Genomic DNA, 15666 nt, shown 5'->3' with positions numbered 1-15666 from the left:
AACATATTGTTGGCAAAATATATGCGATAATTTAGAAGCCAGCTTAATATCTGAATATTTGGACTGCCGTGTTTCAACCAGTCGACATTCTGCTGATATTTTGTTGTCTCAAACTCATCATCGAGACAAGCGATTTCATCGTATTACGTTGTTTACATGCAGTGATTTCATCCCTCCGCCCTAAGAGCCGCACAAAACGCTGGCTTTTGCAAGTTACATGTGGGTGGATTTTTTTCAACCCGTCAAAATAAAAGTCCCAGGAAGGTTTCCATGTGGACATGGCCATCTTTTGAACATCACGCACCATCATTGGCCTCCATTCCTGTCAATCTCAACTCTGTGACTGTAATTTGTTTGGCTTTTTGTTAACATCTTTTCTGAAATATAATGTTTTCTTTGTTACAGTATTTTGCAAACCCTGGTCATTGTAATGATGCTGATAATTAGGACTTAATAAAATTATTTGTGTGTAATTTAACAACATATAAATGTAACAATATCAGCAAAATAAGAAAATTACTCTCTGAACGAAAACATAACTATCTCATTACGCCTGTATCAGCCAGATGCTGACACAACCCTTGGTATCGATAGCATCGACATTTGGCTCGACCTGCCCGCCCCCGACTTCTCTGTTGAAGGGATCAGATGTAGAGTTGATGATCCGGGAATGAAGTCAATGTTAGCTTTTCAGGGAATTTGGTGCAAAATCCTTAAAGTTTAGACTATCGGCTGATACCTACCTAGGAGAATACTTGCCGATATCAGCTATGAGGTGCATCCAGCCTTGGCCACGAGCAGCTCGGAGGAGCGAATGGCTCCGGTGCGCCTTGGCCCACCACCACAACCCCGATCCCGGCGTGGAGAATGAAATAGTCGTCCTGGCCACCGGAATAGACCAATACTTGCAGGAGGTCTTCCACCATCTTGCTTACCCCAACAGGGAAGATAAAGTGTCCGCGGAGGACTTCACTACGCTGTGCGCAGTCCTGGGTGTCACAGGAGCTCGGAAGGGTCAGAGGAGCACGAAGGGAACCTTAGCTGGAGATGGCGACGACGAGGAAGAGTTCGGCGACGTTTGCTCCGGGTTGCCGTGTCAGTTAACTTTTAAGGACTTCCACGCGCGTCTGTGCGGCTTCTTTCGTGTGCGCACGGCGCAAAGAGGCTGGCGGCTGCCCGTCACCGAGGAGACCGAGCTGGTGGAGAGGCAGATTCTTCTCCGGTGGCCTCGCCTGAGGAGGAGAAAAGATGTCACCTTTGATCTGACAGGGAATCACAGCAGAGCCGCTGCAGAGGATACGGAGTCGGGTATGCTTGGTGTGCATGACAATGCCGGTCACTGCTGATTTAAAGTTTGCACATTTAATTCAAACCATAGTATTTAAAATCTGTTCTTGAAGCATTAAAGTTAAGGCATTTGGTTTTGTCTGTAGCGGTCTAAGCGACAAATAGGAGGTTTTGGACTCACTGAAAAGGTTTTTTTTCCTCCGGTTCATGGGTATTTTGTGCCTAGTTTGGAAGTACTATGGCCTGGAATACTCTTAGTCCTTACCTAATTACGTTTTAACCTTGACAATGATACTTAAAAAGTAAGAATTCTACTCCGGTTTTACTAAAGTTAGGGTCAAGCATTCCAAAAGTGTTCCACTGGGCCACGCTAAAGCAGAAATGGGTCAACTACGGCCCCCGAGCCACATCGGGCCTGCCAAGTGTCTTATTCTGGCCCAACAGGCATCTCCAAACAAATATCTACGTGCGATACCCATGCAAAAAAAAAAAAAAAAATTCCACCGCAAGGCATGCTGGGTAACTTGTCGTGGTTTTGCATGATTGCAAAATACGTTGAGGTCATCAGACAAGTAAACAAGGAGCAAACATACTCATTGTTTTTTTTTGTTCCTAGTTAATTTTGTTGTTGCAGCTGGGCTACCCAGCATGCCTTGCGGGCATTTAGAAATAACAGTAGCGCTTAGTTGTTCAAAATTTTGATTTATGTCGTCGCGTTAACTTGCCGTGTGTGTGTGTTGTGTTGCACCGTGAGCAAGTATGCTGTGTGCTTTGATGACATATTATTTCATTAAGTCATTATGTCGCCCAAATGTAAGTGCGCCAAGGAAAAGGAAAGCCATATGGGAAAAAAAATGCAGTAGGTGCCTGCAGCTACACTTGAGGAAGGCTTATTAGTTGTTTTTTTTTGCACGTCATTATGTCGCTCGGGTGGAAGTGCGCAAAAGAAAAGGAAAGCCATCACAACGTAGGTAAAAAAATATATATAATAATAATAATCATATCATAAACGCCAAGCTTGAATTTTATACACAGGTTTGGAAAAGTTAGAATCAGGCCTTCCATTTGGAGACCATTGGTCACATTCAGATAGAATCTTCCTGACACGGAATCTTGTCTTTGAAGCGATTCTTCACGTTTTTCGTTGTTCTACTTGCTTTTATGACAAAAGCCCATTAATCAACAAGCATATCAGTTTTAGTCGTCATTAGAATCCAACGTAACTGACCCATGCTACGGACTCCTTCCACTCTCCACCACCAGAAGAGTTAGCGGCACTCAGGGAGCTGGTGGAGGATCTGCGCTCAGCCCTGCAAGGGAGCGACGCGCGCTGTCTGGCCCTCGAAGTGGCTCTGAGACGAGAGCGGCGCCGCCTGCTCCCGAATCCGACGGCTGTTTCGTCACCCACTACCTCCATTTCCCTCATACAAGGCAAGCTGGTGCCCACACGCCGCATTAAAGGACGCGCTGACGCAGGAGACGCTGCGAGGAGGCCGATGAGGCGATGGGACACATGGGACCCACTCCTGAGAGAGTTGAAGCTGATACGATCGTCTCGTGATGGACAGCTGGAAGAGGCCATTAAGTTCAATCAACGTATGGAGGAGGAGTTGCGATGGGCGTACCAGGAAGTGAGAAAGCTTCAGGCGTCGGAGTGTGCTCTGAGGAGGGAGAACATCCACATTAGGTTGGAATCCGGCTCAATCACAAATCATTTGTTGGTTTGCATGCAATACAAGGGTCACCATCTCCACCAGGAGGCGAGCAGAGGAGGCCAGAGAGGCCTTGAGCTTGGGGCTTGAGAAGGTCAGAAGGATTCAGGAGCAAGCGGAATCTGTGCCACAGCTTCAGTCCAGGATCAGCCAGCTGGAGATGGAACTGGAGCAGTACAGGTACCGCATGACGGCTATTAGCACGTAGCATTTCCTATTCCTACACTCGCATTGTTTGAAGTATGGCTGTTCTCCATCACTCCTGCCGTCAGATTCAATTGTGTGTGTCTCCCTGATGCTGCGTCACTCAAAGGAGCCGTGAGCTACCTGGTTAAGTCAGGTAGGAAAATTTGAATCATGTGAATAAAATATTATACTATATGACTGCATGCCTGAGTCAAGCTACCATCATGAAGCATGTATCTCCCTCACTTGCAACACCCCTTATCCTCTTTGTCGTCTTTTAGCCTGCTAGCGTCCACATTTCAAATGTCTCACAGAGTTCATAATGCATCGTTTAAATCTTAGGTCGGCTTGTTTCAGATCCTGAGTGTCTGCAGAGAGCAGTGGAGGGCCGAGCCGCCTCTGATGAAGAGGAAGAGGGCGACAGGAGAGCGAGAAAGGAAGGACAACGGCGACTGCCGGAGGTGAACAAACGCATCGACCAATCGCATGACTGTAGCAAAGGCTGCAGCTGGATGAGACTAAAACAGGAGATCTCAGCAAGCGTGTTCGGTAGTGAGGAGGAAACGGTGGGTGAGACTTGAGACCGTAACAATTTGGGCGTTGCTTTTAATGGCACACTAAACCCTGGCATGAAAAATAGCTTTTTACTTACTTTAAATGCCAGATTATCTCCCAAATATTATAAATTGCATTACAAATAAATCTTTATGTATATAATTCTACCAGCTCAAGCTGGTCTCTATGAAGGCGTTTTCTCTAAGAGTAGGAACGTAGGAATTGCGTATGGCCACTAGGGGGCACCAAAATACTGACAAAATGAACTGTTGATTCCTGGTACGGTTAATACTAAACACGCTAGCTGCGTGTGGTGTCAAATCCATCTTAAGGGCATTTTATAATACTATAATACCATTATAATATGCCCCTGAGACGTAATAAAAGTATTATAAATTGTAAAATGTCTAGGTACTCACCACTCGTGATGATAATATGATGAATATGCTTCATATTGCCTTACAATGTTGATTATAAACATGTCACAGGCTTCGACGGTAATAATAGAATAATGTTAGCAATGGGTTACATTCAAACTTCACATCAACGTTCTAATATTCTCTTTCCACGACAAATAAAACATCAAAGTTGGACTTTTTAGCTCCTTTGCTAACAAAAAAAAAGAAACCGGTCTCCTTCTTCTTCGTGTGTTTTTCTTCACGTGCAGCGTGTCTTGCTAATCTTATATCGCCATCTAATGGTGGCACTTTTGTTAGCACTGCAACAAATGTTGGTGTCACAAGATATCTTGCAAGATTAAAACGTGATTTCTTTTTATCCCGTCAGACACCAGAACAAGAGCGCTCCGAGACAAGACTGGAAGAGAAAGAAAAGGCGAGGCTGTCTTTACTGGAGGAAAAGTTTCGAGATTCCCTCCTGTTGCTGCTGCAGCTTCGTAATAAGGTCACTATTTTCCTTACGCGTGTCTGTAGCGCCCTCTAGTGTTTATTCTTTGCCATGTTTCTGAATAGCCCTCCATTGTCTTCTCTATAGAAGGTGTCCCGCAGAGAGCTGGGCACCATCATGATGGACACCCTGGACATGTGCAGTAAACATGGAGATGGTATACCTATGATGACATTTCACGTACAGTCCTTGTCTCGCCACTTGAGCACGGTTTTATGAATAAATTAATACTGTTTTGTATGAATACAATATAATAATATTATATATTATTGTTGGTACTCCTGGCCTAATTAAAGCATTTTAATTGAACAAAAGAGGTGATATGTAGTAGTCTACACTGGTCACTAGGTGTCAGTAATGTTACTGTCATGTAGTTCTGACGTGATGTCACTCTGCCGCTATTATTTGATGATGAAATATCAATTGAAAAAAAAACAACAAGGAACTCTCTTAATGCTTACGTGTGACTATGTTATTTTATTTACATCTAAAATGTTATATTTTTTGTTACAATATTGGATAATATTAGTGTAAAGGTGACTATAGGGGTGTTATATAATGTCTAAAGGGCTCTAATAACCATATTTATGAGTAATTTTCCGGTTTTCTATGCATTAACTGCTAAATATTTAATCACCATTTAATCGCGATAAACAAGGGATTACTGTATTATTTATTATTTTACTATTATTTATATTTTTGCTTAGCTTTTTGTGGCATTTCTACTTCCAGGTCCATCTCAGGTGCTGCAGGTAGCGGACACCCTGTACATGCAGTTATCCTCCAGCGGTCACCTTGGCGAAGGAGGCGAGAAGAAAGGGGACGAGAAGGAGAACACACGGCGGCCTCAGACGAGCCCTCTGCTCATCTCTTGTTAACAACGCCGTCGTACGCGTGTGTGTGGGTGACTGGATGGGTGACATCATAACATTATTAAAGCTGCTACTATATACTTATATAGAAATACATATATATATAAATGTCCCAATGGCCCTGTGTGAAATCCCCCTGACTAATAAATGTCTAATTGTCTCGTGCGAGTCTCATATTTTCGATTTCTTGGCAGAATAAATTTTGTTTAATTTCATAATTAAACTTTTTATTTCATAAGTTTGACTTTTTCTCATAATGACTTTATCTCATTATTTTGAAATTTTAATCATTTTAATCTTCATGATTATGATGTTATTTAATATTTCTTTATTTTTTTAAATATCACGTTACCTCGTGAATTCGATTTTTTATCTCCTAATTATGTATTTTATCAAATAAATTTGACTTTTTTAATTGAATAATTTTGACTTTTTAGATCATGATGATCACTTTCTTATTTTATATTAAAACTTTGTATCTCATAACTATGACTTTTTATCCCATAATTGTGGCTTTTTTTCATTATTTTTACTTTCATCTCATAATCATGACTTTCTGTCATAATTTTAACTTTTTCTACGTGATTTTGACTTTTTATCTCATAAATATGACCTTTTGATCTCATAATTCTGACTTTTTAATTGCATAATTTTGACTTTTTAATTCTCAAAGTTATGATTTAGCTCATAATTTTGACTTTGTACTTCATGATGATGTTATTTTATATTTCTTAATTTTTTTTAAAATATTGTGTTACCTCATAAATTAATTTTTTTAATCTCCTAATTATGTATTTGATCAAATAATTTCGACTTTTTTAATCGCATATTGACTTTTTATTTCATAATTGTCTTTTTATGTCTTAATAATTAATAAGGTGGAGAGTAAGAGAACTGGGATGTTTCCTGCTTTGGGGCCGTGCATTATCAGGCTGCAACATGAAGTGACCAGGACTTGATGAGTTATTCCACATGGACGTGTGGACGCCAGTTCCACGGCATGAACATTGGACGAGACAAGAAAAGTCAGATATGAAATCATAGTCCTTTAATTCCAGCAAATCAGGAAATAAGCCACGGGCATCATCAGCCCTGATGAGACTGCACATGATTTTTTTTTTAAAAACTATTTCATATCTTATGCAGCAAATGTACCAGGACACAGCGTGTCGGAATCAAAGAGTTTGACTGGTGCCATGATGTTTTCTCCCACTCATCTACGACGACAAAAACAGTCTCCACAGCCTCTGTTGGCCAAGATGGTGAGATGTTCGAGGTGTCCACCGAGTCCTCAGAAGGAAGAACTTTGAAGAATTTATCTAAAAGCTCAGTTTTTAAAGACAAAATGTTGCATTTGTGTGTGGACGCGGGGCCTCCAGGCGGCCCGGGTACCCAACCATGTACATCCTGTCATTGTCTGTTATTACTATACATTGGATATCACAATCAAGGTACTGTACATCATTTATTAATCAAGGCTGATTAATGGGTGGCACCCCATTAACGGTTAAGGCCGTTCTATAAGAGTCCCTGTGTGAGCGTGTGTGTGTGTGTGTGTGTGTGTGTGTTGCATATGTGTCAAGTGTATTAGGCACCATGCAATAGTTCACCACTATTCTAAGTGGCACAAAAAAAGCTCTACTGGCCATTTGCACCGAAAAAAAAAAAAGTAACAGACTCACAATGAATGTCATAAACAATAATACATCTTTTTAACAATAATGTAATGATGTCATAAACAAGCTTATATATAGAATAAATATAGTATGTACAAATTGCTTTGTGTGCTTCTAAAAATAAATAGACAAAGCATGATCAAACCCAGGTAACATGGAAATGCTCAAAAACATTTGCAGTTGTGGCGCCCTCTTGTGTGCATTTTTAAAAATGCATTTCCTGCGCTTTGTAGTATCTGATGTCAATGAGAAGTGCACCCGCCTCCTAAAAACACACCTATTCCGCCAATGAACGACAAACAACGCTCTATGTGTTACCGGAGTAGTGACACCTCACCACGCCACACCGGCTAGCAACTAGCTATGTTGCTATGTGAAATCAACGCACGCAGACAGGAAGTTAAGTGAATTGCTGAAAAAGTGTTTTTGTTATCATGAATGGAGCATGGTTAAAAACCTTGTTGGAGGTTTTTGGAGGTGTTTAAATGGCAGACCTTTAGGCGGAATAGGTGTGCCCAATTAGGTGCATTCATTAGCCACCTCTTGTTTAGCTGTTTTTATATCTTTAGAATGTCGTATTTGATTCCCATGCAAAGTGCAGCTTTCCTTTAAGTAGTTGCTACTTTTTTACATCATGTTTGTGGTCACCAGGATGAGTTACGATTAGATAAAGGAATTTTAAAAAATAAAAATAAAAATAAAAATAAAAATAAAAATAAAAATAAAAATAAAAATAAAAATAAAAATAAAAATAAAAATAAAAATAAAAATAAAAATAAAAATAAAAATAAAAATAAAAATAAAAATAAAAATAAAAGTAAAAATAAAAATAAAAATAAAAATGTATCCCTCCCCCCCAAAAAAACATTCCCAACCTAAAGATAAGATTGACAGACATCATGTTTCACATTGACAGGATGTATTCTTCTGGCCCCTCTGAGACGACACAGCAGTCTGACAAGCGGCGTCTCGTTCAAGCGCATCGTGTACGTTTTAGCCAAGAAACCCATACGGACTTCCTGGATTTCAACTGCCCAAAATACAGTTTAGTTCTCCAGAAATTCCGAATCTCCTCCATTTGTTTCCTCGCTTGTGAGCAAAAAGACAGCTATGGAAAACACGGACAGTTGTTGGAGTTAAATGAGAGTAAAAGATTTTGGTTTGGCGTGATCGGCGCTGATGGGTCAGGATTTTCTCAAAGTCAAGTCCAGTGTAGTTATCTCTCGTTTATCACAGTAGTCATTACTTCAGAGCAGTCATAAGTGAATTTCGGCCAATAAGTGGAATATTTTCACAGTTAGAACATGGAAAACTTATTTACAACCTTCTAAATACATTTTTAACATTATTAGAGCCCTCTACGCATGATGTAACACCCCTATAGTCACCTTTACACTGATATCACCCAAGAGCTTTGTGTGATCTGGTGTTAGGTGAGTAGGGGGCGAACAGGAAGTGACAATGGGGGTTCAGAATTGAGTTTTAGCTCGGCGTGGGTTACGGCCACGACGGGGATTGGGCGTGCCTCATTGAACATGACCGTAAAATGACCAGTGTAGAATACTACATATCATTACAACATGTCTTTGAATGCATCATATTTGTGTTTTAGTTCATTTAGCCATTTTCATGCTTGAAAATCCTTCATTTCGGCTTATTTTTTGACTCATAATATGCCATAATCAAGCAAGAAACGACATTATTTAATAATTTGTATATTTTCAAACAACCGTGATAGAGTGCAGTTGTAAATTTGAAGCAGGAAGCCATGACTGGAGCCTTTTTTACTGATTAAAGACAGTGAATGCAACGCAAGTGTGCACGCCAAATGTTACTGTAGAGGAGCAATCGCATGACAGTCTGCTAATAATTATTCTATAATTGACTTAGAGAAATCCTGACCGTTGCCATTTTGTGAGAACATGCAAACCACGCACAGAGATAGCCGAGGGTGGAATTGAACACGGGTCTCCTAGCTGCGAGGCCTGCGTGCTAACCACTAATTATACAATATATTTGTGTTAATGTACTGCATGTTGATGTCCAGTGAATGCAACTCTGCAACTGTCCATGGGATTTAAATTGGTGAAAAACTCTTGAGGACTGATGGGAGTCTTTGGTGCCGGGGGGGGCGGGGGGGGTCGTCCAAACACGAAGGACACATCAAATACAATCAAGCGCCATCAAGCAAGTTGCGAGCACACCCTCACTCATGATAATGTTTAGTGAGCACTCAGGCTGTTCCATTAGCTGAGCGGTGCGGGTCTCTTGAGCCTGCGACTCTTGCATAACGTAGCATAGCTTGCTTTAGTCCGACATTAGTGGACTGTTTGGCAAATAGTCCCGTTTTCAAGTCACTGACTAATCAGGATCAGGCTCCGGTTGCACAATTTGCTTTGCAGAGTCGCTCAAAAACAGGAAGTCGTGCTACCCCATGACGATGGAGGAGAAGAATCGGAATCGAGATTTCTCGAAACGGCACAAAAGGATACATTTGCATTTCACTGATTTGATAGAATTTCCAGACAAAGCACTTAGTGATTAAGCAATCTCGGCTTGTTCGTGTTTATTTTTTTATTTTTTGCAATGTTGGATTTGTTGCTCTATTAAAAATGGATACACCGGCTAGTGTCCCCATTGAAAATAATGAGGAATAGCCTCTCAAAATAGAATATATATCGATTTACATCAAATGTATTATTTTCCCGACAATAATTATCATTTACAATAGCAAAATAATAACAGAGGCAGGGTGCTCTGTTATTAAGAAGGATACAAATGAAGCAAAGTCCGTGGCGCTGACTGAGACATTCCGAATATGTCCAGGCTATAGTGCATCCGTTACCATGGTGATGTAAACTACTGACCTGTTAGAGCACTATGTCTTCAATCAGAGCCCTACGAGGGATTAGCCCTGTCATAGGAGGCTTCGTGTTCTTGTCATCATCATGGACGTCCGTGTGCGGCGGGCGGGCGGGCGGTCGGGCGGGCCGGCGAATCTTTGCTGGCGCCATCAGTTGCCCACGTTGGAATCTCGGTCCCCGATGAAGAAGCGCATGTGGAAGCAGAGGGCGAGGAAGCCCGTTCCCAGCAGGTCGCCGAGAGCGGTCAGGTAGGGAATGGAGAAGTTGTCGGGGTCCATTCCTCTGCCCCACATCCAGTGGACCATCCAGTCCGCCAGGTAGAGGAGGATAATCACCTATGTAATATACATCATATATATATATCAGTATAAAAATGTGATATGGGTCCATATTTCATGTTACACATAGCGGTACCGGTATGGGCTGATATCGGCATCGGAAAATGAGAATTGGACGATATCGGTTTTCAGCACTATGTTACACTCTGTGTGTATGCGGCCCCGCCTCCACCCACACAGAGGCTATATGACTCACAAAAGGGCTCACTCCATTCATGCCGTTGTTCTATGACACAACCGCACCATGTAGGGTTTGCCCCAGCACACCGATCGTTTTCTGTGATCGGCTTTATCGACTTATATGTTTTTTTTTTGTTTGTTTTTTTTACAAAAATCATCCGATCAAACTGTCAAAGCGAGGACAGTAAAGGAAGTCAGAATGTGCTCGCAGCTTAGCAACAATGATGCTGACAATACAACGCGAGCCCTGCGTATTCACGATTCGACATCCACGGACAAGCAAATTTGAGAATTTTTTGTCAGAAATTGGTTTAATATTTCCAATATTTCCAATCTCGTTGTACATCTTGTATAATGACAATAAAGGCCATTCCATTCCATTCCAATATTTTCTCCAAAACTGGGTTGTTTTTGTTGTTGTTGCAGAAAACACATCTCATTTGCCCTAAATTGGTAATAATTTATAATTAATATCAAATTTCCAATCAAATTTTGCAGCTTCGTTCTTTACCGTTTCGCTGTTTCATGGTTGAATATTGAATAAGCAAACTTCTCTGTTGCTACGATGCTATGTTTTCCTCCCGTTCCCCTGACTACCCAAATATACATCCCATCCATGCATGCCGTCTGTACTATAATCATACGGATAAATAATCAACACATTTCCATGACCATTCATGTTCACCTGGAGCATTGCAGCAGCCAGGTAGAAGGTGATGAAGATGGGCGTGAGTGTAGTGTGCCCCCCCCTCAGTGAGTTGATGGTGTAGAGGAAGACGAGGTGACCCGGGGCGACCAGGAGGAACAGCACACGCGCTGAACGGGAGTTCACAGCTTCCAGAGGAAAGACAGGAAATGGGGAGGAGTTTTATATTAGTGGCAAAATAATAGAACATAACTCATTGTAATTATTAGATATGCACATCGGATACCCGCAATGCATTACTAGTTGATTACAACAGGAGTTCGTTCCTCAAATTACATGAATTTCAGTCATACACAGTAGTATGATTCATGATAATAAATGGAATATTTTTTGGTCTTTAGAAAACCTGTTTATGACTTACATTTTCCATTTATTAGAGCCCTGTAGACATTAAATAACACCCCATAACAGCCCCATAGTCACCTTTACACTCTATTATTCACTGTTTACAACACATTGCAACTTATGCTACAGGGAATGAAGACCGTTGCTAGCTACCAAGCTAACCGGTTAAACTCAAAAGTGTTTTTTCCACCTAAGAACCCAAAAAACTAGCACTTCCACACGGGATGGGAGAAATGTTTTCACTCTAGCTAATGTCATCTAAGCTAATGCAATGTAAGCTAATGTCATGTAAGCTAATGCAATGTAAGCTAATGTCATGTAAGCTAATGCAGTGCAAGCTAATGTCATGTAAGCTAATGTCATGTCAGCTAACGCAATGTAAGCTAATGAAACATAAGCTAAAGCAATGTAAGCTAATGTCAACCTCACTTTTTGTCCATTTCAGTTCCCAACTAATATTCTCATAACAACCTAGTTTTCCACTTTATTTATTGTTTTGTTTGGTTCTCTTGATATTAGGACTGAAAAAATACATTTTTCTTTAATATTTCAACTTTATGCTACTGAAATGACGTTATTTTTCTTCATGATATTCCATCTTTATTCTCAATTTTTTCTGTTCAATTGTTTTCCTAATATTTTTTTACTTTTAGTGCTGATTTTTCCACTTTTGCTGTTAAAATATGTTTTTATAATGTGCTGCAGGCCAATAAAAAAAAACAGGTGCTGGATTAAATTGGCCCCCCGGCCGCACTTTGGACACCACTGGTATGTTGACTGCGTTAAAAACAAAAGATGGTGCATCACTTATATGTAAAACAAACAAGTTGTATCATTGTTGTTGTATTGAAGCGCCGGGAACTTACTGGAGGTGAAGAAGGTGGTGCAGGGCGTCGGGCACTTCCTGTTCCTGGATGTGGGGTTGGGATCCCCCATTGGTATACCATTCATGTGCAAGTAGGTGGAGATTCGACTGGCCTGAACCGCCACCAGGTTACCTCCCACACCTGACAAACATAAAAATCGCACTTTGAATTGGTTGGCTTGTGTATTTATATTCATATTAATTTGCTGTTACATAATGACTGTGTTTGCATTCCGCCAAGAAAATAAATTGTAATTGTTTGTATCTTAACCAAATATGTTCAAATTAATTTGACTATGTCATTATTGGTACTTGTAAATATTCAAACCACACACAAGCATAACAAACATCCGAATGAGAGGTGTTTACCCACAGTGTTCTGTGTCCTTGTGGTGTACTAGAGCCATCTAGCCGTGCTCTGTTGTAAGTGTCTGTTATTATCTTTACTAGTACAGGGTGTGTACATTCATGTGAGAGTTGAAGATGTGTCCAGATACACGTCCAGTTCATTTAAATATGTGCAGTATTTATCGCTGATCATGTGTTTCATATCCGAAATCCTAGTACGATTCCTCACCGTTGATGACTGGGGTGAAGACAGCCATACCAGCAAAGTTTGGATTGGTGACGGTCTTGTCAAGAATCAGACCGCCCACACTGAAAGACACGGACATACGTACATAAAACTAACTGAGCGTATACCGACACTTTATGTACCACGGTTGTAGTCCCTGAGGCGCGTACCTGCTGATGGCCATGGCGATGATGACCGGTTCCCATCCAGAGTAGAGGACTTCTCGTGTGGACGGGATCTTCCTGGCGATGAGCACCCACAGCGGACACAAGGCCACAAACACCGCACACACTAGTGGATTGGCGTAGTCGTGGTTGTCTGGAAGAGGATAAAGTGTTCACAAAACTGCAGTATTGCAAGTAGTCTGGACTGTGTAATACTTTGATTTCTGACATGCATGATAATATTTTTTTTAAACCGCAAAGAATTTATGTGTGACGTTTATTGCGAGGAAGTGTGTAAAAAGCTACGAGGTTCCACCCACATGGGCCGGGGTGTTTCAGATTGTTTTAAGGTGTGTCGTGTTTGTCCAATGCGTGCGTCAGCCCAGATACAAACAATGAAGGCAAACTGGAAGGCAAACAGCTGTGAAATTTTTCACCCTCAAATACAACTATCCGCGTCGGAGGCCTCTTTCGCGCATCGTTTAATATCTTACACACGTTTCCACTAAGCCCGGTGTTATTTGCGAAGATAAAGCCTGATCCGGCTTGACATCATACCGGCGTGCACACAGTGTCACGCTGGGGGAATTCAACAAAAGAGAAATGTGACTCAACTCAAAGATCATTTCTTGTTTTGGTTGCAAGAGGATAAGCTTGGCGAGACACACCAATTCCAACACCTCAAGTCTCGTTTATCTGAAGCTTTTCTAATCACGTTTTACGGTTTTGCCATGATAGGGTTCACACACACCTGCAATAACGAGTATTTTCAATACTTTCTCTCACAGAATGTCAGCGATTAGAATTAGTTAAAAAATTGCAAGAATTATCAAAAGTTTAAGACCATCCATCCATCCATTTTCCTCTGCTTATCCGGGTCCGGGTCGCGGGTTTGCAGCAGTCTTAGTAGGGAAGCCCAGACTTCCCGGTCCCCGGCCACCTCCTCCAGCTCTACCAGTAGGACACCAAGGCGTTCCCAGGCCAGCTGTGAGACATACTCCCTCCAGCGTGCCCTAGGTCTGCCCCGGTGCCTTTTCCCGGCTGGGCATGCCCGGAACACCTCACCAAGGAGGCGTCCGGGAGGCATCCGGACTAGATGCCCAGCCACCTCAACTGACTCCTCTCGATGTGAAGGAGTTGCTGAGTTTAAGACCATGAAACTCAAAAATGTGGATTCTATGTCTATGTCAGGTATTTCTTTTTTCAGGTAAGAAACGGGGTACGCCCTAGACTGGTCCCAATAAGACCAGTAGTCATTTGAAACCACTTAAAAGATCCTGAGGGTATGGAACAAAAAAAAAAAATCTGACCCAAAATGGTCCTATTGGCCGACAGTCCAACACGGGACCGTCCTCGGCCCAAATGGAGACTGTTACCGGTGCAGTCCAAAGACCTTGCAGACCTGATCTGCAATTGAAGGATTTTAAGAACAAAATTGCCCGTTTGGAATTTGCATTGGCGCACCAAAAATGGGCCGTATAAAGCGATCTGATGAGAACCTTTACATTCCTGATGGCTTCCAACGTCACTGGCATGACAAGGAGATCTGGGCTGCTTTTGCCTTAAATGGAAGAATTGAACCTCAGGTTGTGCAGGGGCGTCAAACTGTGTTGTAATGACAGGCTTTGTCAACAGGTTCTACGCTGCAGTTAACAATACCCGCCTGACTAAGGACTTCGTCCAGAGGAATGAGCTCACTCTTTTGGACCATCCTGCGTTTTATTTTACCAAAATAAACATCAGTTCCAGACAGTAGATGTTGAATATAACCTATTTGAATTTAACAGTTGTTTGCAATAAATTGCTTTTTTTTGCTTTTTACATTTTGAAGCTCGACTTATTATTGACAAAAAGTACAGCCAAAATGGCTGTAGTTGAGTTACCTAGTTCCTTGTACAGTCCTGTCGAGATGCCAGCCAGCAGGGACAGGGTGATCAGGTCTCCCAAGCTCGCGGCAATAGGCGTGGCCACGTTGTCTGGGTTGATGCCAACTTTCCTGGACGCGATGATCACGCCAATCATGATGAGACCTGTGGATCAGGGGTGTAAAATCTGAGGGTTTTTTCTGAGTTTACAGCTTCTGGAGCATCTGGGGGGCACACGGCTGTTGACCATCTCACTTAAGCATTTGTTAACACCGGAATGAAGTATCTCTGACGTTCTGTGAGGTGGTCGTACTCTACCTAGTAACAGAGAAGCAATGAAGGCGGTAGCGACACTGGAGGCACAAAGCAGCACGGCGTGGCCCAGCCTGAAGTGGCCCTCTGGGATCCAACCGAAGATCACCGCAGCGATGGAGGCCAGGAAGCCTACGACTGTGGCCTGGACCTGAAGACGTGCATGAGAAGATGTTTTATACGGTAGCTGCATGTGATTGCTGACATGTGTGAGACGAATTTGAGAGAATCAATGTAACATATTGACTAGCCTATTTTT

At 41.8% G+C, this 15666-nt stretch overlaps 2 protein-coding genes and 1 long non-coding RNA gene across 7 annotated transcripts in view; 1 reads left to right on the top strand and 2 right to left on the bottom strand.

Annotated features, from left to right (window-relative positions):
* Positions 1–596: 596 nt before the first annotated feature.
* LOC131132274 (uncharacterized) lies at positions 597–4602 on the bottom strand. Of its 2 annotated transcripts, none has more exons than XR_009130338.1 (3): positions 4160–4602; positions 2516–3165; positions 597–1232 (listed from the first exon to the last, which is right to left on the bottom strand). It is a non-coding gene; the product is annotated as an uncharacterized LOC131132274 (long non-coding RNA). The 2 variants fall into 2 exon arrangements; XR_009130337.1 differs by lacking the exon at positions 597–1232 and having other exon boundaries at positions 2305–2948; positions 3033–3165.
* On the top strand, positions 647–5561 carry si:ch211-112f3.4 (EF-hand and coiled-coil domain-containing protein 1). Of its 2 annotated transcripts, none has more exons than XM_058077743.1 (8): positions 647–1308; positions 2551–2974; positions 3045–3179; positions 3272–3339; positions 3543–3646; positions 4527–4643; positions 4737–4803; positions 5379–5561. In XM_058077743.1, exons 1-8 carry the CDS (start codon positions 771–773, stop codon positions 5522–5524), a joined length of 1599 nt encoding a protein of 532 aa, XP_057933726.1. In that variant the 5' UTR covers positions 647–770; the 3' UTR covers positions 5525–5561. The 2 variants fall into 2 exon arrangements, with proteins under 2 accessions (XP_057933726.1, XP_057933718.1); XM_058077735.1 differs by having other exon boundaries at positions 4734–4803.
* Positions 5562–8070: 2509 nt separating this feature from the next.
* Positions 8071–15666, bottom strand: part of slc41a1 (solute carrier family 41 member 1) — a 32469-nt gene continuing 24873 nt past the window's right edge. For all 3 annotated transcript variants that reach the window (XM_058085036.1, XM_058085027.1, XM_058085044.1), the window contains 7 exons: positions 15414–15558; positions 15114–15260; positions 13237–13384; positions 13070–13149; positions 12494–12634; positions 11262–11410; positions 8071–10393 (listed from right to left, as the gene is read on the bottom strand). In XM_058085036.1, the coding sequence (XP_057941019.1) occupies positions 10208–10393; positions 11262–11410; positions 12494–12634; positions 13070–13149; positions 13237–13384; positions 15114–15260; positions 15414–15558 (996 nt within the window). In that variant the 3' untranslated portion in view covers positions 8071–10207. The remainder of the gene's footprint in view (positions 10394–11261; positions 11411–12493; positions 12635–13069; positions 13150–13236; positions 13385–15113; positions 15261–15413; positions 15559–15666) is intronic.

This window comes from Doryrhamphus excisus, chromosome 1, assembly GCF_030265055.1.
Source record: "Doryrhamphus excisus isolate RoL2022-K1 chromosome 1, RoL_Dexc_1.0, whole genome shotgun sequence".
Classification (NCBI taxonomy): domain Eukaryota; kingdom Metazoa; phylum Chordata; class Actinopteri; order Syngnathiformes; family Syngnathidae; genus Doryrhamphus; species Doryrhamphus excisus.
This window is presented reverse-complemented; position numbering and strand designations above follow the sequence as displayed.

Bases quoted from the DNA above. Each gene is read 5' to 3' on its own strand.
- si:ch211-112f3.4 (XM_058077735.1), top strand. From the start codon at position 771: ATGAGGTGCATCCAGCCTTGGCCACGAGCAGCTCGGAGGAGCGAATGG. The intron at 1,309-2,550 runs GTATGCTTGGTG...CTCCACCACCAG, and splicing joins TGCAGAGGATACGGAGTCGG to AAGAGTTAGCGGCACTCAGG. The intron at 4,644-4,733 runs GTCACTATTTTC...TCTTCTCTATAG, and splicing joins TGCTGCAGCTTCGTAATAAG to AAGGTGTCCCGCAGAGAGCT.